This window comes from Podarcis erhardii (assembly GCF_964252035.2).
Source record: "Podarcis erhardii genome assembly, chromosome: 15".
NCBI lineage: Eukaryota > Metazoa > Chordata > Lepidosauria > Squamata > Lacertidae > Podarcis > Podarcis erhardii.
This window is the reverse complement of record NC_138505.1, coordinates 40,134,212-40,156,391: the sequence shown is the minus strand read 5'-3', so window position 1 is coordinate 40,156,391 and position 22,180 is coordinate 40,134,212. Positions and strand designations below refer to the sequence as shown.

Below are 22,180 nucleotides of genomic sequence, written 5' to 3'. Positions count from 1 at the left end.
TATGTTATAAAGGGGAGCCATACTGGGGTGAAGCATCCTCTTCTATTTGTCCCCGTGTCAGTTTCAGTCTATTGGTTAGCTTTTCTATGGTTGTTTCCCAAACAATTTGCTACCATTGGACCATGTTCACTCCTGACAGGTCTCTCGAGTGTCTGGCTATGAGGCTTCTGGCTGCTGAGAGTAGGTGGGATATAAGTTCTTTATAATGTGAGTGGTCATTAACAAAGAAAATCTTTAATAAAATTATTTTATATATATCAATGTGTTTAGGAACACAGCCTGTGCAGGCCCATTTTCTCAATTCATAATGCCAACAAGGTCCATTCTCCTGGCGTCAAGAGCTCACACTATTAATTATCTGCTAAGCTATCCATTCTTGATCTCATGCATGACTGTAATGAATGTAATGACATTGTACTTGGAGAGCCGCAATTGATTTGTTCAAACTAATCAGGTGAAGGTTTAAATGTGGATTTGTAGAGTTGTGTGGCAAGCAAGAGGCCCTTGGATAATAGCTGTCACTCTGTGACTTCAGGTATGAGGGGGGGAAAGTCATTCTTGAGCCCTGGAAGATTTCCCTTAGCTGATGAAATTGTAGTTTGATGGAGGGATTGATTTTTAACCTCCTACTGGCTGTGGTTGGAGAGAGAGAGAGAGGGAGGGAGGCGGAAAGAGGTCTCTTGCAATCTTGAATCATGCAGGGGTTAGTTGTCATGAGGTTCATCTGCACAGCAAGTTAAATTATTTCTGATTTGGTTCAATGCTTAAAAGATAATTTGTCTCATCGCCTGCTTCTTAACAACATTTCAGTATTATAAGCTCAAAGTGTGCCCTTTTCCAGTGATGGCACATAATTCCTTCTCTATTGAGGCCTCATTTCTGTCATTTAATGGGCCAGGCAAAAGCATTTCTGTTTCCCAGGCATTTGGGGTTTCTTTAACTTAGAGCAGTTTGCTTTTACGCCCTTTTGGAAAGGGCTGTTACTAAAGGTAAAAAAGGTAAACGACCCCTGGACGGTTAAGTCCAGTCAAAGGTGACTATGGGGTCGCAGTGCTCATCTCGCTGTCAGGCCGAGGGAGCCGGCGTTTGTCCACAGACAGCTTTCTTGGTCATGTGGCCAGCAGAACTAACCGCTTCTGGAACACGGAGGGCCGTGACGAGTGCCAGAGTGCACGGAAACGCCGTTTATCTTCCTACTGCAGTGGTACCTATTTATCTACTTGCACTGGCATGCTTTTGAACTGCTAGGTTGGCAGGAGATGGGACAGAGCAACAGGAGCTCACCCCGTCGCAGGGATTCAAACCACCGACCTTCCGATCAGCAAGCCCAAGAGGCTCAATGGTTTAGTGGTTTAGTGTGTGCACTTTATTTTAAATTTCTACTTTTTAAATTTCATACTGTTCTGCTGGCTGCCCTGAGAATATACATTCAACATGGGTTCAACATGCAGCATACAAATTATTTAAGTAAGTCCTAAGAGCTCGCTTCTCAATCACAGCTCTGGCTTCACTCATTGGCTAAAACCGTTGACACACAGGAGCAGTCAGCTGGATCAAGTCACAGAAATTTCCCTTCATAGCTTCCTTTTTAGGAGGGCTTTTTTTCCATGAAAGCTCAGAGTCTGGGGTCCCTGCCTGCAGGCACCAATGAAGCCTTTGTGGGTGCTGCATTAGAACCCCTGGCTTAGGTCACCTGAAGCCTTAGAAAGCTGGCAGGGCTTGAGCATTCAATGGCCCTGCCCTCTGGGAGAGCTCTTTAAAGGAATTTCGTGTTTCCTGCATGCTTGTGAAATAAACGAGGCTGCAGGGAATGGTTCTCAGACTCTGAGGGTGGTGGAAGAGCCACATCCCTCAGGCAGGGGCAGTGCAGAGCAGGATGTTGAGGGCTCCCCCTTGAGTGTGGGGCAAGTGGTGCATCCTGTGAATCAGAGTCCCCCTTTGGGCCTACACTGGGATCCTGAAGCAGAGGGTAAAGCAAGCCTCAAATATCTTGTTCATCTGGATAGCATCTCTGCTAAAAGCAGCTTGAAATAAATGGGTTTTCAAAATGAATTTTGATTGTTGTCTGTAACATTACAAACAGCACGCACACACGCACGCACACACACACACACACAACACCCAGGGCAATTGGGGGGAAAGTTATAAGTTGAAGGATGTATATGTGCATAAATGTGCCCTTGAAATTGTTTTCTAAATCAACTTACAGAGCCTAAGACTAAGGGATGACTCACTCACATTTGCTTCTTGCTCTTATGTCAGGGAGCTCTGGGCAGTCTGCAGATGTTTGTTTTTAAATTGTGAGGTACATTTCACAGAGAAAATAAACAGTGTGAGTGGCCTCAGCTCAACCAGCAAGCTTTGCAGCTGAGTGAGGAATTTGAACCCAAGTCTAGCATTCTGTGCCCTAAACCACATTGATTCTTTTGGTGCAGAATATGAAGAAGCAAAAAAGTACATGCTGCTTTGTAGTAAATGGGAATATGCAGAGAAGATGGTAAATTAGTGTTTTCTCTCAAAAACTAAGCTAAGCATCTTCTTCCAATGTGTATGCATGTGACTGGTGGAAAGTGGAAGTAAGGGAACTACCCTTAAATGTTTTTAGATGTCCTTGCTTTCTAAATGCTTTAGAGATGTTTTTGTTTTATTTTTAATTATATTGTTCTGCTACTTTGCCACCCTGGGCTCCTTTAAGAGAAAGAGCAGAACAGAAAATGTATTTATTTATTTATGAATCCCTTCCCATGAGGCCTCCTAAAACAATTTACAATGGCATAAAACCATATATAGAACAATTACATATATAAAAACAATTTAAAACAACAACAGGTGTATATAATCCATTCAAATACAGATACCAGGTGGGATAAAATCTCCACGTTGGAGGTTTGTTGAAAGAGGAATATCTTCAACAGGCAAAGGACAATAGAGAAGACAGTGCCAAAAGGCAGGTATTGCTTCTACACTAAAAGTCTGATTACTACTTCACATGTAGCTGCCTTCTGATTTTGCTGAGTGATTTTATAGTACTGAACCTTTCGGAATTTTGTCTATATGCTAATGAAGGTTTGAGATTGAGATTGAAATTTGTAGCTGCCCTCCTGCTAGGATGGTGGATAGAGGATTCCCCCTTCTGCATATTTCAGTGACCAGTTGGGTACGTAGCATGTGAGACAATATATATTATAATAACAATAGCAATAATAATACTACAGTGCAATCCCATTGCTGTGCATCTCTACAAGTTCCCATATATTATGATGATGAATAAACTTATTAGTCACTTTTCTTTTTACTAAAGTAGCTCAAAGCAGCAATATTAGCAACCAGCGTGGCTGTGGCTGACCCATGCAACATAGATTTGGTGTCTGTTCCAGAGGTTTCACTGCTCCATAATGCCCACAGAAAGGAAAAGTCCTTAACTATCTCTCTTCTTTTTTAGCCTCAGTCCTTACAGTTACGATGAAGGCTGCCTTTCCAATAGCCAGGATCACATTCCACTCGCAGCACTTCCTCTGCTGGCCACATCATCCCCACAGTACCAGGAGGCAGTTGCCACGGTGATCCTGAGAGCCAATCAGGTGTACAGCGAGTTCATCAAATCCCAGGAAGGCGCCTCATTCAGCGGCCAGGTTAGCATGCTGCCTTGGTTGGTGGCAGTGAACTGGAGAGCAAGCAGAAAGCTTTTCTGTATTTTGTTTTTTGGTGTGAAAGTTTATAAAACAAAACGTCCCAATTAACACAGGAGAATTAAATAGAAATAATTGATTAAATAATTCTTAGTTGATTACGCAATGAATTTTAATAGGTTAATCAAGTTGAATACATCTGCATATTTTGGGGTGTAAGTAAAGTAGTAGCTTTAGAGAAAAGGAGGGAAATCATTTGTTTTTCCAACGTTAAATCAGCAGGCAATATCTCCAAAGAGGCACTTCGTCTTAAATCACAGGTGGGGAACCATTTTTAACCCCAGGGGTGCATTTTCTTCTGAGAGCCCAAGGCCCAAATGCCAGTGGCCAGAGGCAAAACTTGGCAGAGCAACCGAAGTTGTATCTTTGTACAGCATGCTAGTTTGTACGCATGCTCAGCACCCCTCTCAGCCTCCACACAGACAGGCAAGAGTGTGTTCCAGGACACATTTCAGACAGGCAAAAACACTCAGGATGCAGGGCTGTGGGAGCGGTGAACTGGGGGGAGTTCTGACGGCTAGTGAGAGAGGGGCCGAAGAGCCACGTTTGGTTCCAAGGCTTCTGATCAATTGAAAAGAACGCTTCCTTTATTATTATTATAATGTTGTTATTGTTCCCTCGCCCATCTGGCTAGGTTTCCCCCACCAGTCTTTTTACCTTTCCTTTACCACAGGTGACAGCTGTCTGTATGAGTGCTGGGGAGGAGTGAGCAAAATATATGGATTTGTGTGATTTGTGCTGCAGTGCTGTATAAATTGAATAAATTCTACACCAGCCTTCCCCAGACTGGTGCCCTCTGAGCTACAGCTGTGTACATGTTACTATTTACTCCAGCTACAATGTGTTCCCACCACTGGTATTTAAAGCTGAGTACACATGGTGTTAGCCACAGTTCATTTATGAATATCCTGTATTTGACACATTTCCCTTCTAACCAGCTTGCATCCAATTGGAAAATGCAAGCCATGGTTAAGTTGAAGTGCATACACTTCAGACAGCTGTTGCACATGTGCAGATGCCAGCTGCCTTGAATAGGAGAGTTGAAGGGAGTTGAAGGCGTGGGGAAACAAATGAGGTAATGCATGTTGGGTGACGACACCCCACCCTCTCCCTGGTGTGTACAGCAAGTGCAAATGAAATTTGAAACTCACTGGTAGAGAGGGACGGACTGACGACCTTGCTGCGTTTTAAGCTGCTAACATATGCATAACCCGGAGGTCCCAACTGTCCCAGCTGGCAGGGAGATCACTGGGAAACTTCTAAATCCTGGAATTTGAACAATGAATTTTCCTTGTAAAAGAGCAGTGAATGGGTGTTTGTTTTCCCTTGCCCAGGTGTGTTTGGTTGGGGACTGCGTAGGAGGGATCCTGGCTTTTGACGCTCTGTGCTACAGCAACCAAACCATGTCAGAGAGTCAGAACAGTAGCCGGCGTGGGAGCGTTGTAAGTGTTCAGGTAAAGGCATACACCCACCCACAGTGCTCCATTCTGGGGCGGCAAGGAAGTTCACTGTTCACCGCAGAAGAATACTGAGCATTAATTTATATGGTGCGTTTCAAGGGTGCTCTGCCTGTGCTGTCTCAATAATCCCATCAGCCTCCCTCCATTCCAGAAAAGAGGCAGAGACACTGCTTCATTTTTTCTTCTCCTGCAGCATCAGTCTGCCGGTCCAAGGGACACCTGAGCGACACTGTGCTCTACACTTTCAGTGTGGACTCAGTAAACCCTGTCAGTATTCTGTTGTACTTTACTACCTGTTTCACGCACAGGGCATGTTAAAAGTACAAAAACACTTCCACTGAGTGAAATGCTAGTCTGTGTCACCACCATCTCTGGCCTCAAGTACAGTCCTCTTCTGTTGCCTCACATAATTCAGTGCTCCCCTGTTCTCTCATTCATCTGAGCATCTGACGCCTTTCCTTAAATCCCTTGACTTCCTATCCATTTCCAGATCCCACACAGGCTTGTCTTTATCTTCAAAGACTTCCATTGCTTTCTCCTTGCTCTAGCTTCTTGGGCCCTTGCCTCCTGACACACTTCTGCCTGTTACGTTCACACATCCACAGCGGCGGAGCTTCATGCTCCTGCACCAGGGGCTGATGCACGTCCTGGGGGGCGGGGCGCATGTCCGGGGGGGGGGCGGGGTACGCCATCTGCAGGGGTGGGTGGGGAGAAGCCACGAGGGCACCCTGGGGGTTGCGCTGCCAGGGGCGGAGCGCTCCCCCCGCAGTCCTCGTCCTCCGCCAGTGCACATCCATAGCCTCCATCCTCAGCCATCTGAAGGACTTCGGCTCCATTAAACAGTGTTGGCGCTTTCTCTCTTGTTGCTCATGTATCTGGAACCACCTCCCAAATCCCTTCTGTGCTGCTGCCACCCCTCTTAAAGCCGCTCCTCCAAACACGCCTTTTCCATGAGGCCTTTGGCATAACCTTCACATCCTCAAGCTCCACTGCAGGGGTAGCCAAGGTAGTACTCTCCAAATGCTGTTGAACTACAGTTCCCAAAATCCCTGATGGGAGTTGGGAGCACAGCATCATCTGGAGGCCGCCTTGTTTGCTATCCCTGCCCCACTATAACTAAGGTTGCATACCCACTGTATATTTGAAGCACTGATCCCTCCCCCAAAGAATCCTGGGAACTGTAGTTTGTTAAGGGCGCTAGGAATTAAAGTTTTGTGAATTCTTTGGGGAAATTCATGGGCTTTAAATGTATGTGTGTTCACAGCCTAAGACAAACCATGAAATAATTGTACCATCTGATTCTTCCTTTGCCTCCCCTTCCTTCTTGTTCCTCTATTGTTTCCCCTGTGTTGAATTTTAGATTGAAAGCTCATTTGGGCACTGTGAAGTATCATGCCCACTCTCTTAATTACATCATCATCATCATCATCATCATAATTTACTACATTTCTTAGTTGCTTTATGCAAAAAAGAAAATCTCAACAAGGTAAAATATGAATGGACAGAATCAGTTAAAATTCAGAAAAAGCATAATGGTGTATAATAGAAAATTCTTAAAATACTCATTGAACAAAACAATGAAAAGAACAGGTCCTACGCCACCTGACTGAAGGATGAACACTATGGAGGAGGCCTAGTTAATCTCCCAGAGGCCTGGTCCCTAAAAACTGGTGGATGGTGGCACCAGGCGTGTTTCCCTGGGGAGAGCATTCCACAAAAGAGGTTGGGGGGACACCACTGAAAAGTCACATTGTCATATGGCAACCTTCTGCCCATCCCTTGGGTGAAACGTGGCGAAGGGCCCGTAATGAAGCCTGCAGGGTTTCTAAGAGGAGAGAAGGACTGAGATCTGTCATAGCACTAGAACGCCAGGACATCCAATGAAGCTGAACGTTGGAAAATGCGGGACGTATAAAGGACAGTACTTCTTCATGCAGCACCTAGTTAAAACTATGGAACTCCCTGCCTCAGGAGACAGTGGTGACACCAACTTGAATGACTTTTACAAGAGTCAGCAGGCCCTTATGTTCTTACAGCGACAGTGCATTAATGATGTTGATGATGATAATGATTACACTAAAGCTAATTACTTTGATGGCTGGGTCACTGGCCCGCAACAGTTTGAGGAGCTTGGGGGTCAAACACTGACATCCGGCAAGCCCAGCGACAGCCCACGGGGCACGTCTTTGGGCTGAGGGTCTTCTGTGCTTGCTTTCCGATGGAGTGTCAACGCGATTGCCCTTTGTCAGGGCTCTGACGCCTAGGCCTTGTGCCCTTCAAATTCCAGGACACTGACCTCTTGTCTCCTGGAATCATTGTGAACAACAGCTACTGCTCAGGGGGCTCCAGCCTGGAAGCCAGCCGCCACCTCAGCCGGAGCAACATTGACATCCCTCGCAGCAACGGTGAGGAGTCCAGGAAGCAGCTGCCGCGGAAGAGGAGCGACTCGTCGACTTACGAAGTGGACACCATCAAGCAGCACCAGGCCTTCCTCTCCAGGTAGGTTTGCCACGGGAGGGAAGAGTGGCTGATTGGCTGATTGGGACTGTTGCCAATAGACTGTGCTTTATAGTATTGTTATAATTTTCATTTTCAGATTAATGGATGCTTCTGTACAGTCTTGTGTATATGTAAACCAGGTACAGTGGTACCTCGGGTTAAGTACTTAATTCGTTCCGGAGGTCCATTCTTAACCTGAAACTGTTCTTAACCTGAAGCACCACTTTAGCTAATGGGGCCTCCTGCTGCCACCGCGCTGCCAGAGCACGATTTCTGTTCTCATCCTGAAGCAAAGTTCTTAACCTGAGGTACTATTTCTGGGTTAGCAGAGTCTGTAACCTGAAGCATCTGTAACCTGAAGCGAATGTAACCCAAGGTACCACTGTATAGAGGAACTTTTGGCCTTCCAGTCATTCCTGGACTACAACTCCCATCAGCCCCAGCAAGCTTGATTCAGTGGTTCAGCAACATCTGGTGGGCCAAAGGTTCCCCACACCTGGCACGTAAATAACCACCTCTTTAGGGCCAAGCTGCATGTAACATAGGAGATCCGTGATGAGATAGGGACACAGGAAGCTACCTTTATGGTTCATTTAACCCAGGAGAGCTTGGCTTTCTGGGGTCTGAGACTGAGAGGGATCTGAACTTTTTGACAGGAGATGCAGGGGGTTGAACCTGGAACCTTTTATAGGTGAAGCATTCAGCTGTAGTCCCCTTCCTGTGAGGACCCCTCCCCCCCGGCAAAAAAACCCAAACCATTTTGGGAGCAAGTGTTTAACTGTTTCCCTGATCTAAGTTGCTCTTCCCCAAAAGGGAGAAAAGGGAGAGAGGAAAAAAATACTGAGTGGTCTTGAGCAATTCCCTATCTACCAGCCTCAGTCTCTAATCTGTGAAATGGGAGTAGCTATGATCTGCCTGTAAAAGAAATTTAAATGACACCATGCTGAAAGTTCCAGGAATGATAAAGAGATTGTGAGATGCTGTGTCCCACGTATTTGCTAAGCCTTTTTTTAGAACACGTGAACCTTGGTGGGAGGAGAGGGGGAACTCACCAAAAGCTTAACATGCAAACAAGCCTCACCCACAAATACTTTCAAGCATAGCTGCTGTGAAATTTGTGTTGTCGACTGTTCCCAGCCTGTGCCCATAAAACTCTTCTCTCCAACCATGAAGTCATATATTTTATTTATCCCACGTATTTTCTGTAGGGAAAAAGTACCTCTTGGTAATATATTAAAAAGATTTAGTGGATTCTGCAGCTTCTGTTTGTATTGCTCTTGGCACTAAACAATATCACAGGCTTGTTGTCTTCACCAGTTCTCCAAACCTTGGAGGGAGTAGAGAATTACATTTCCTTTGCCTCCAGACCCTTTCATGGTTATTAACTCTGCGTGTTGCTCTGTAAATCATGCAGATGGGGCTTCTGGTTGTTTGGAATTTTACACTACACTGAACAGAGGCTGTGGCCCATGAAAAGGAGGAAATTCCCACCTGCCCTTAGGAGATTTGGGACCTATCCAGTAGGAGACCTGAAACAGTGGGCATTTTTAAAGTCAGATGTGCTCAGCCACTAAGGGCATACTTGAGAAGCTGCTGGGAGGCAATAGTTCTTTCGGACTTTTTTACCTTTAGGAAACCTGTTGTGTTGATCCCTTGAGCATCAGTGAAGAAAATTCCTGCATGTCGCAGGGGACTCTGGGGAAGGTAGTAGGTCAAATGCACTTTTCATGGAGTACACTGGCTGGGCCTTCTCAATTGTCCCATGTGCAAAGGAGGAGCACTGTAGAATATCCCTGATTCTCTCCTGCATCTGTACATTGCAAGGGAAGATTGGTGGCAGTGGGCAAGTTGCCTTTCAACTCAGTAGCTTTGTGCATTGTCAGTAACCTGCTACCACAGCACTCTGGGGTGCCCGACAGAACAGTTTGGAAGCCACTTTATTAAAGCACAAGTGTCCAGCAGCCTGCAGCAGAGTGGCAAAGGCAGCAGTGGTTTGTGGCATTCCTGGTGGATGGGAGACCCAGCTGAGACCCAGCTGTGTCACAGAGGCAGAAGTGCTTGATCAAAAGTCCTGCTAAAAAGGTAAAGGTACTCCTGCCCATACGGGCCAGTCGTGTCCGACTCTAGGGTTGTGCGCCCATCTCACTTAAGAGGCCGGGTGCCAGTGCTGTCCGGAGACACTTCCAGGTCACGTGGCCAGCGTGACAAAGCTGCATCTGGCGAGCCAGCGCAGCACACGGAAACGCCGTTTACCTTCCCGCCAGTAAACGGTCCCTATTTATCTACTTGCACCCGGGGGTGCTTTCGAACTGCTAGGTTGGCAGGCGCTGGGACCGAACGACAGGAGCACACCCCGCCGCTGGGATTCGAACTGCCGACCATGCGATCGGCAAGTCCTAGGCACTGAGGCTTTTACCCACAGCGTTAATGTGAAGGGGAGTGATTTGCTCTCCTGACCTTGGTGGGCTGTGGGCAGGATGCGTAGTGTGACATATAATCAATCATATGAGCTGCACAAGGCTTCATATCACACGTGCTATAAATCTGTGAGTTGATGCATATACATTTTGAGCTGGTCGATGAGACAGAGGCAGCATGCAAAGATGCAAGACTCCCTTCCTACCAATTGTGATCTTTCTATTTCTCTTTCCTCTCTTATTGTTTCTTTTCTTTTTCTTTTCTCCTTTATTAATCCCTTAACACTTGTGTCCCAACAACTTCTTTGAGGAAGAAATAGGTAAGCACCATTCACAGCTTTCCATAATGTAGAGAAATCTAGAGCATTGGAGGACTACATGTGGAAAAAAGGGGGAATCTTGGGCTGTATTCCTCTGCATATTTACTTGGGAGCAAGCAGCAATAAACACATTGGCATTGACTTTCAAGTAAGCATGCAGAGGAATATACAGTAGAATACATTTTTAAAAGATAATGTTATTTTGGACCAACTGACTGCTTAGATGTTCTGCAAACTTTCAAACCTACTATGATTTTTCCCCCCCATCATGAATGTCAGGAGAAATGAAAACAGCTTTTCTCCAAAATGTCTAGACTGGGGTGGAGGGTGGAGACAGTACAGTTCAAAGGGTTATAAATGAATGGAAAAGCTAGTTGGGCCACATAGTACATCATTTTTATGTTTCTTACATTCTGTGGGATCAATATGGCTGCAACACCTGGTGTTTATATGAACAAACAGTGATACTTCCCTTCATGACGTCTGGAAAGAGGACTGAGGGGTTTTTTGTTTTTTGTTTTTAAAGCAGCCTGGGTACCATGTTTCATTTTGTTTTGCTGTTTTGCTGCTAGAAACAACTTCACAGCAAATCCTACATGATGTACAGCATCTTGCATAATGTTGGCACAAAATAATTCTTACATTGTGTTAAATGTTCTTCCACCAATTTAAGTGTCCGCAGTCCAGCACTGAATCTACAGTTGTCCAAACAAACATGTTTCCTTATGAGCATCATCCTGTGCGTTCAGAACTCCTAAGAACAGCATGAAACATTAACCACAGCATGATATGCATCCATGGTTGTCTGTCTTGTAGTTTTGCTTTCTTCGCTGTTGCTTACAGTCTGTTTTCACCTCTCTCCAGTTTACATTCTAGCGCTCTAAAAAACTATGCGGGATCAAGGACATCAAGCAGTTCCACTGTGCTGGATGGAGGAAATCTTGGGAAATTTGAGTTTGAGATCACAGACTTCTTCCTGTTTGGATCTCCTTTGGGGCTGGTCCTCGCATTGCGAAAAACCGTCATTCCAACTCTTGACAGTAAGTTTTCGTGTTGGGTAAAGGGGTATTTCAAAATGCTTGCAAAATATTTGTACATACTTGTAAAATAATTGTTAAAAGGTTTTGTGAGCAAAGACGCAAATATGGAAAACTCAAACTATAAAGCAGACAAATGTACGGTTTTTAGAGCGGTGAAGTTATTTTGGAAGCACTGTAACTACTTCCGAATGTATCTTTTTCTCTCTGTGGCTGAGTTCTGAAGAATAATGAGCTGTGTAAATGTTCAGCAAACCTGCTTTGGCTAGTGTCCGTGATGTCACCATGGCACCCACCTCAAACCCTTGAGCATCTCAACTCTTCAAAGTGCTTCCATTTTAAAAGGGTGATAAATGAGATGCGGCACTTAAAAATTATTCTAAGGCAGGCAGTTTGCATAAATAATGAGGGGCGGTGGAGTAAGATTGATTGCCAACCCTGAGTTTGCTTGGTGGAACATAGACTTCTTGTGCAAATTGCTAAGCCAGACTTACACAATAAGTGCAGAATCCACTGGGAATTCTCTTTCAGTGTTCGGTCCATCTTCATGGGAACATATGGCACTGCCTTATACTGACATTGACTGGCAGTGGCTTCCAAGCCCTGCCTGGAGGTGCTGGAATTGAATCCAGGAGCTGCTTCATGCAAAGCAGATGCTCTCCCAGTGGGATACAACCCTTCCCCTCCGTAATAAGCAACTGTTTGATTTATTAAATGAAAAGTTGGTTACGCAGTTACTTCATAACGCTCTAGGACTATGCAATAAACAGTATGACCAGGGCTTAGTAAAAACTGTGCACATAAATATCAGCTGACTTAAATATTACTTACATGTTCTGATTTGACAAGCTGACCAATAATACTTTGTTTTTATTTACCTAGCAAACAAAAATTCTGTATTGCCAACATTAAGAAAAATATTGTGTCAGTAAGCAGCACCATAGTGTCTATGTCCAGGGAATACACAGGCATACCTCATTTCATTGCACCTCGCTTTACTGTGTTTCACAGATATTTCTCCATACGAGGATGTGGGTGCAATTGCAGGCAGCCTGGCTGCTTCCAGGGGAAGGAATCCCACTGCCCCTCTTCTGGCCATGGGAGTGGAGCTAGCTAGGGCTGAAGCTGGATTTTTCCCTTCCCTCCCTGGCAGCCAGGGGTGGGGGGCAGTCTGACTTAAAAGACTACAGTATAGTGTAATCATAACTTTTCTATGCACTGGGAAACAAAAAAAAGTTGTGTGGCTCTCTTTATTGCAATATTCGCTTTATTGCGGTGATCTGGAACCGAACTCGCAATATCTTTGAGGTATGCCTGCATAAACAGCCAATGTTGTCAATGTGATGAGATCAGCAGTAAGATGGTAGTCTCCAGCTTTAATATCTTGTCTGTATCTTCCACTGCACCTTCCCCTCTCTATTGCTCAGTCTTCCAGTTGAGACCAGCCTGTCAGCAAGTCTATAACCTGTTCCACCCTGCAGACCCGTCCGCCTCACGCTTGGAACCTCTTCTGGAAAAGAAGTTCCACATTTTACCACCCTTTAATGTCCCGCGCTACCAGAGGTTTCCTCTCGGGGATGGCAATTCAGCCCTCCTGGGTAAGTCAGCTTTTTGATTCCAAAAGCCAAAAGGCATCTATGGCCACATTGAAGTGATAAGCCACTTCGGCATTCAGGTTGTGGAGGCATATGAGTGAAAATCCTTCCACGTAGAAAGCCAGTGAGTCAGGAAGAAGGTTAGGCTAAGACCTCCCTTCCCTCCAACATCTAGTTTTCCAAGTGGAGGGGATTTTAGTGTATTGAAAAAGTATTTAATCATGGGCACCCTTGTCTGCTGTTTGAAGTGGTATACCTCATGCACTGGTTTCTCACCTCTGGAAGAACTCAGTCTAAGATGGAACACACAGTTACGGAGACCAACAGGCATTTTGGTTGTAGGAGCGGTGTTTGAGTTAGCATTAGAGCTGCTGGGTTGAATATGCCTGGCTCTAGGCCACCTCACTGGATTCTGCAGACCCGCCTTCTTACCCAAGAAGTGTGTGATCTGGCTTTGTTGACTCAGTGCTAAGGGAGGGGCACTTTGCAAAGTTCAGAGCTCCTCCCCTCTCCCCACCATGAGCCCACAGGTATAGAGCAAAAGAATCCCAGCTGATGCAGGGGGTGTGTGTGTGTGTTTTCGCTACAAGTTTAAGCCTCTCCCAAACCTATTTTGCTGACATGAGTCATGATAATTTCCCAACTAAGTAGCCTGAGAACTGTGGTTTTGAGATGGAGATAAGATAGAGTTGCTAGCACCCTCCCAAACTACAATTCCAATAGTTTTTTGGGGGAAAACATTTACATTTTTCAATGTGTTCTGTTGCTTGTTGGAGTCCTTCCAGATTGGGTTGTTTGGTTCTTTTGCGGCTGTATTCTGCACCAATAATTATTGATGCAATAACAGTGCTTTAATGGTGGACTGTATCTGATGGTCTTCACATTATTCCACTCATCTTAGCTGTTCTGTGATGCTCCCCGAACCTTACCACATTGCTGCCTGCTGGAGGAGCAGGACAAATAATAAACTGGAACATTTGTGGTATAAAAAGCCCTAAGTTTCAGAGGTCTACCTTTTTCATCATGACCCAGTCCCACTGGAATCTCTTCATATTTAGCAACAACCATATATTTTTTATTTATATATATATATATATATTTCCCTCTGCACTACTGAAATCTAGAAATGTGCCTTGTTGAGCAAGGAGAGTGGTGATTCTGATACCTTGAACTTTACTTAGAAGTAAAGTGCATTGATGTCTATTGAATTTTTCCAAGTGAGCATGCTTTAGTTCATAACCCAAAAGACACCAAAATTGCATGCCACCAAGTGCCCTAATTTTGTTCCACGTGGCACAGGCAAGTACGGATGTGAATAACCCTGACTTGAACATTCCTTGTGTTCTAAGTATATGTGATGTCAGCAGATCTATGTTACAGAATTCTGGTCGCAGCTGAACAGGTATATAAGAGTTTGAAGTCATTTCATGTGGAGGAGCGTGTGAAAGAGGGTGCTGAACCCTTTCCCCACACCACACTCCCACCCCCTTGAAACTACTCCCCATCCCTTGTTTGTCTCACATTTAAACTCTGACTGGGGAAAAGCCTCACTAGGGGCTAATAATAGTAATAATAATTAATAATGATTTATTATTTTTATTTATATGCCACCCATCTGACTGGGTTGCTTCAGCCACTTTGGGCAGCTTCCCACAAATTATAAAGCCATAATAAAATATCAAACATTAAAAACTTCCCTGTACAGGACTGCCTTCAGATATCTTCTAAAAGTCAGATAGCTGTTTATCTCCTTGACATCTGATGGGGGGGGGGGCGTTCCACAGGGCAGGCATGACTATCAAGAATGTCCTCTGCTTAGTTCCCTGTAACCTCACTTCTCACACTGAGGGAACTACCAGAAGGCCCTCGAAGCTGGATCCCAGTGTCCAGGCAGAACAACGGTGGTGGAGATGCTTCATCAGGTACAGAGCCTTAGCCAACTAAGACTTTTAAAGGTCATCATCAACACTATGAATCGTGCTTGGAAACATACTGGGAGCCAATGTAGATCCTTTAGGACAGGTGTTATATGGTCCTGGTGACTGCTCTCAGTCACCAGTCTGGCAGCCCCATTCTGGATTAGTTGTAGTTTCCAAATCACCTTCAAAGGTATCCCCACGCAGAGTGCATTGCAGTAGTCCATGTGAGAGATAACCGGAACGTCTAGCACTCTGGCAAGACAGTACACAGGCAGATACCTCAGCCTGCATACCAGATGGAGCTGTTAGACAGCTGCCCTGGACACAAAATTAACCTGCCCCTCCATGGACAGCTGTGAATACAAAATGACCCCCAGCCTGTGCGCCTGGTCTTTGGGGGCACAGTTACCCCATTCAGGTCCAGGGAGTCCCCCCACCTGCCCACCCACTGTCCCCTAGAAACAATACTTCTGTTGGGGTTCAGCCTCAATCCATTGATCACCATCCACCCCCCCCCAGACACCTCCAGACACCCACACAGGAAGTTCACTGCCTTCAGTGGTTCCAATTTAAATGAAAGGTTGAGCTGGGTATCATCCACATGTTGGTGAACACCCAGCCCAACCCCCCAATGATCTCTTCCAGTGGTTTCATATGTTGAAAAGCATGGGGGAGCGGACAGAGTCCTGAGGCACCCCACAAGTGAGCACCCAGAGGACCAAACACTCATCCCTCACCACTAGTTTCTAGACATGCCCCAGGAGGAAGGAGTGGAACCACTGCATAACAGTGCCCCTAACTCCCAGCCCTCTTAGACAGTCCAGGAGGATACTGTAGTTGATAGTATCAGAAGCTGCTGAGAGATGCAGCAGACCTAGCAAACAGCTTTCACCTCTGTCCCTACCTAGCCTGCAAGAGATCATTGAACAGCACAACCAAGGCAGTTTCAGTCCTATGGTGGGACCTGAAACCCGATTGGAAGAGGTCCAAATAGTCTGCATCCTCCAGATGTGCCTGGAGTTGTTCCATGACCACCCACTCAATCACCTTGCCCAGGAATGGAATATTTGAGACTTGGTGATAATTGGCCATGGTGGCCAGTTCCAAAGATGTTTTTTTAAGAGGCAGTTCAATAACCACCTATTTAAGGGGTTCCAGGAAGACTTACCCACACTCTACCACTCCACAGAGCCCATTGCCCAGCCCTTTCCTGCTCGCTTTTGTGGGCCAGGATGGGCAAGGGTCAATAAGACTCATTCAAGCAGCCTGGCCAGGTTGAAATTGATCCCATGAACGTGACTAGACAGAGTGCTGGCACCCTCCCACCCCAGCCCTGCCCCACTGTGAAGTCTGCCTCCTTCCAAATTTGAGCGATTTTATCTGCAAATGACTTTGCTTTGTCTGCTTATTCATACTTCCTCTTGTCCTGCTCTTTTCCCCAGGGAAAACTGCTCTTTAGTGCTCAATTGAAGCAAACAGCAATCAGGTTTTCCATGGGCTGCCATTTATTCCAGTTTAGAGCTAAAGAGCAGGTTTCCCTGGGAATGGAGCAGGACAAGGGGGAAACCGCTCGGACCCATGCCTAGAAAAGTGGATCAAGCAGAAAACTGCTTGGAAGTGTGCTTTTTAGGCACAGGACAAGCAGAAATGTGAGCAAGCCCTAGGTGAAGTAGGTGTGAAAAGGTGCTGAAATCTCTTATTTCTGGCAGGGAGAAGTGGTTCGGCACCCCTTCCTGATTCTCTGCTGTAAGCCACTAGCACCCCACCCTCTTAACACCTGTTCAGACCTGACCACCATCACATCTACCTTAGAGCCCTTGGTTTTCTTTCCTGTGTCTGAATTCCTTTAGGCAAGGTCCTGAGCTGTTGTTGACATCAATTGTGAGGTCTCTTGTTGTTACACTTTCTGTGGTTTGTTGTTGTTTTTTTGCCCCTATTTGTTTTCTTCCTCATCTGCTTCTAGTTGAAACAGTCCAGAGCAACCCTGTCCTCCTCGTAGAAAGCAGCCCACTGGTTGCTCTCCAGAACCACGACAGCTTCATGGAAACCAGTATCCCTGTTCCCATCCTGAATTGGCAAGATATTTCCAGTAAAAATTCTGGATTTGCTGAGTGTGTGTAACGTGCCCTTCTCCCTCCCCATACTGTCTTGTGACATATATTCCTGGGATTGTGGGTGATGCTTGATAAACAGCTGGTTCCCCGCCCCCAAGGATCATGAAAGCTTTCCCTACTGCCTTAGTGGCCAGGTTGATTCCCCCAGGACAAAATTGGCAGAGGCAGGGACGGTATTCTTTCAGAGGACCAACTACCTGTACAGAATGTTGGAGTTACACAGAATTTTTCAGATATGGTGCACACAGCAGAAATGGGAAATAAGCAAATACAAAAACAGGTAGCAATTTTATGTTTAAAATTGGGAGTAATATTCCCTGCCCCTTTTAAATTTTTTATTTTGGACACTGGTACCTGAAGAAGAACTCTGTGTTGCTCAAAAGTTCACCTCCAGCACCTTTAGCATTAGTGCATAGGCACTACATCATCTGTTTGGTATACCTCCCTTTCTGATAAGTGACAAGCAAGCAAAGCAACCCTCTTTTCTCCCCTTGGCCACGCATGCCTGATTCTGCAGGGGTGGAGGTACACACTGTGCGCAAGGTGATGCCCGCTGAGCCGAGAAGAACCAATTCACACCTCCACCTCTGCTTGGAGAGTTTTTAAAAATCATTTGCTTGCCTTCAGCCTAGCTCACGCAGACAAGCTTGTCCAAGGTGCTCAACACAAATGTATAGGCTTGCAGTTTTTCATGCTGCCCCTCAGTCCACTTTGGAGGGGTTTGCGTGTGGTTAGGTGCAAAGTTGCAGATTGATGTTCACAGTGATGAGACATTTTCTACCTGGGCAGGAGGAACCAAGTGACCCACTGCAAGAGGCAAGGGAGGTCGTGTGATGCTACAACAGCAAAAAAGGAGAAGGTGAAAATCCCAGTGACTCAGCATTTAGCTGAGTCATTATCCAGCCTGCAGTGCTAGCGGAAGGAAGAGATTCCTCTCTGCACTCCTAGTTCATTTCCACTGCTAGGTCTAGGAACTGAGAACTCGTGACTTTGCGTTAAATGTTTCTGATTAGGGTGGCCATCTGCCCTACTTTACACAGGACAGTTCTCTATTGGAAGGGCTTGCCTGCCCAATCCAGCTCAAAGATAAAGAGCCCTAAGAAGGGAGAGCAGCAGAGAGAACCTTGAAGTTGCCCATCAACAAAATAGCAGCACTGTCTTCTCTACTAGGATGCAGTGGTACTTTAGTCACTATTTCTGAATTTGCATCTGTATATATAAATTAGCATATACAAATTTTATCCACCTGGCATTGGATTCCAAGTGTTCCCCCTGCTGCTTAGGATATGAAGTGCATGCTTTGTGTTCTGTAGAAGTTTAAACTCCCTGAAGGGCTCTCTGGTGGTGGCCATCCAGCATCCCTTTTATAGCACAGGAAGGGGCTGGCAATATCCACTTCCCCCACACCTCTCCTGTGCTATTAAAATCCCTGTAAAATTGCACTGCTTGCTTATGCGATATGTATCTACTCTAGGGGGCCGAGGTGTGGAGTTCCTCTGCCAAGCAATGCGTGCAAAAATGAATATAGCTAGGATAAAATAGGAACAAAATGTGCATATATTTGTGAAAATAGCATACAAAATGCATTGTTTTAGGAGAAATTGCCTTGCAAAAATGCACATATCAGAAGAAATTCATACTAAAATGCAGATTAATTTGCATGAAGACTTTTTAAAAATCAGAAACCACTGTGGAAATGTGGGGAACTCAACTTAAAAGTGGAAAATAAGAAAGAGAGATTGAAATTGGCAGATTTGTCCCTCCCTAGGCAGCTCCTGCTCCCATGGAAGTCTAAAAGCAGAAGGAAGTTCCCTGCATCCTCACTGGAACTCCCTTTGTAGGAACTTCTTTCATGTCCTGAAATATGCTCAGTTTCCAAATATGCTCAGCATTAAGTTTAGACACCAATCATGTACAGGATTCAACGTTTATGTGGGAAAGCTTTCAAGACCTTGGTGCCTCTAATGGCTTCTGCTTCCAAAATCGAGTTTCCTTTTGTTGCTGATTTTCTGCCTGGCTGCATTTCTTTTCAAATTTTGCATCAAAGGGGTGTTTGCAAGATCACGGTTGACTTGTGAAAATAATTGGAGTGGATCGTTCCTCCTTCATACTTATTTTCAAAACTGTGCAAATCACAGCTTTTAGGAAGCAAGGTAAAGACCTCCAACTAAGACCTGATGCTTACAGAAGATGCATGGTAGTCGTTGACCAATAACATCTAATAATTTATCATCTGATGGGATTTTAAATTAGTACCATTTTATCTGCTGTTTCTACTGACTGCTTTTGTTTTTATAGAGTTTATATGGTTTTAAAATCTTTATTGACTTCCAAAACAGCACGGAACTCGTCTGTTTGTGTACTGAAGGGCAGTATATCAATTTAGAAATAAACACTGAAAGATTATGCATGCTGTGATGTCATTGCAAATTTCAGTGCCTGTTAAAAACATTCCTGTTTAGACAAGCCTACCCAGATGTTTAGAAAGTTGAGGTAATCTTAATCTGTTTTAGTATTTTAATTTTTGTATGTTTTAAAATAAGGTTGCAAACTTTTCTTGATTTTGCTATTTTATCTTTTGTAAACAACTTTGAGGGGTGTTTTTTTGTTGTTGTTGCCAAGGGGTGTATAAATTTTAGGAAAATAAAAAAATTAAAACATCCTTCCCACTTCTAAAAGCCACAGGTGGTTATAGGCCAAAAGTGTGGTTACCGAGGAAGGTTTTTGCCTGCTGCCTAAATATATATAATAATGGCAGCTGGCCAAGAGGGAGCCACTGCAGAATAGGTCCAAGACTGAGAATGTGTGAGATGGAGATGGAGAATGCAGCAGTCTGGTTCTTCTCTTAAGCTAAGACTCAGGAACACAGGAAGCTGCTGTATGCTAGGTCAGACCACTGGTCCTCCAGCTCAGATTTTTCCACATTGACTGGAAGCAGTTTGCCAGGATTTCAGGCAGGGATCATTCCCAGACCTACCTGGAGATACTAGGGATTGAACTGGGACCCTCTGCAGCCAAAACAGTTTATTCCACCCCTAAACTACACAGTCCTCCCCCTGCAAGACAGTTTCCCATGCCCTTTTCACCCTAGCACTACGAACACTGTTTGCATTTAAGAGCATAAGGCAAAGCTGCTGAATGCCCATCTCTTCCAGCATCCTGTTCTCACAGTGGCCAACCAGATGCTTGTGGGAAGCCTGCAAGCCGAACATCAACACTCTGCCCACCTGTGGTTACCAGCAACTGGTATTGGCTCTATCAGATTCACACAGTGCCATCTAGTGGTAGGAGGGGCAACAATTTCTTATGGGTTTGGATTTTTATGTCTACATCTTCCCCCTATGGATTTGTGGGCCAGGTCATATACCATTAGCTGCAAGAGTTTTGTTTCTTTGCCACTGTATTTTTGAATTACACAATCTTTCTTACCTGTGTTAACTTACTAACTTGGAGTCAGAAGTTTTGATGTACCAGAGTGGACCGTCCTGGAAAAGAGATGCAGGAATGAGGAAGGTCGCCCAATATTGGGGACAGACGGCTGGAGAAACATGATGTAAAAAGCCAGACTGTTAGGAGCCATGCTATTTCTCTGGAGCTATAAAATCGATTCCATGCCTTCACCTCAGACACCTGTGATGTCTCTACACAAATATGCAAAGTGTGGGAAACAAGCAAGAAGAACTAAATTTCTTTAATACAGGATGACAAATATAACCTAATAGGCATTACTGAAAACTGGTGAGATGTGACTTGTGACTGGAATGTAGAAATTGAGAGGTAAAACCTGCTCAAAAGAAAGGAGGAGTAGCAGCAGTCCTTTTTTCTGGGGGGGGGGACCCTGGGGTATGCATACCCCTAAACATTTTGTGAATCTTTGTACTTTTGTCCTTCTACTGTATTTATTTTCCCTGATTTGAACTATAAAATGGTGTTTTCTTGAGTCAAAATGAGAGTACCCCTGAACATTTTTTTAGGGAAAAAAGAACTGAGTAGCAGCATTATATGCAAAGGATGTATATAGTTGGGAAGAGATCCATGGCCTGGGGCATGGAAGGAAGAATATATGGGTAAAATATACAGTGGTGCCTCGCAAGACGAAAAGAATCCGTTCCGCGATTCTCTTCGTCTAGCGGTTTTTTCGTCTTGCGAAGCAAGCCCATTGACGGCTTAGTGGATTAGCGCTATTAGCGGCTTAGCGGATCAGCTGATAAGCGGCTTAGCGGCTTAGAAAAAAGGGGGGAAGGGGAAAAAACCTGCAGGAACTCGCAAGACATTTTCGTCTTGCGAAGCAAGCCAAATTCGTTTTGCGAAGCGCCTCCAAAACGGAAAACCCTTTCGTCTAGCGGGTTTTCCGTCTTGCGAGGCGTTCGTCTTGCGGGGCACCACTGTATAAGAGAGGGAAACAACAGTGACCTTGCTGTGGGTGTCTGCTAGAGACCTTCAAGCCTTACTGAGGACTTGGATTATGCCTTCCTAGAGCAGATTACCAAACAGTCAAAAAGGAGGGATATAGGAGACCTCAACTATCTCGATATCTGCTGGAAGCAACAAGGGGATCATCTCATCTTGGACCTGGTCCTCCCCAACAGGGAGGAACTGATTGATGAAGTGGATGTACTGGGAACTTTGGGAGGAAGTGATCATGTCTTCTTGGGTTTCATTATACAGAGGCAAGGGAAAGCTGAGTGTAGTCAGACACACACTCTGGACTGGTTTCAAAAAGCTTGAGGAACTATTGTGTGAAGTCCCACGGTCAGAAATACTCAAAGTGAAGGGAGTTCAAGATGGATAGGAGTTTTTTAACAGTGAAATACTGAATGCACAAAGGCTGTCAATTCCAACAAGAAAGAAAAGTGGAAGGCACCTAAAGAAACCAGTGTGGCTACATAAGGAGCTTACAGATGAGCTGAGATTTTAAGAAGGTGATGTGTAAGAAATGAGAAATCATGAAGGAAGAGTATGCAGAAGTAGCCAGCGGATGCAAGGTCTGGTGGGCCAAAGCTCAGAATGAACTCAGACTTGCAAGATAGTTAGGTTAAAAATAATAGAAAAGGTTTCTTCAGCTAGGTTCAAAGCAAGAGGAAGAACAAGCAAGTAGGTGGAGAAATTGAGAAGATGGAGAAGACAGAG

General features: G+C 45.0%; 1 protein-coding gene across 8 annotated transcripts in view; it reads left to right on the top strand.

Annotated features, from left to right (window-relative positions):
* Positions 1–22,180, top strand: part of PITPNM2 (phosphatidylinositol transfer protein membrane associated 2) — a 186,349-nt gene that overhangs the window by 137,452 nt on the left and 26,717 nt on the right. For 4 of the 8 annotated variants that reach the window (XM_081841585.1, XM_081841580.1, XM_081841581.1 and 1 more), the window contains 6 exons: positions 3,443–3,632; positions 5,024–5,143; positions 7,437–7,648; positions 11,250–11,425; positions 12,850–13,020; positions 16,900–17,049. In XM_081841585.1, coding sequence (XP_081697711.1) covers positions 3,443–3,632; positions 5,024–5,143; positions 7,437–7,648; positions 11,250–11,425; positions 12,850–13,020; positions 16,900–17,049 — 1,019 coding nt within the window. The remainder of the gene's footprint in view (positions 1–3,442; positions 3,633–5,023; positions 5,144–7,436; positions 7,649–11,249; positions 11,426–12,849; positions 13,021–16,899; positions 17,050–22,180) is intronic. The other 4 variants (XM_081841586.1, XM_081841583.1, XM_081841587.1 and 1 more) reach the window with 2 other exon arrangements.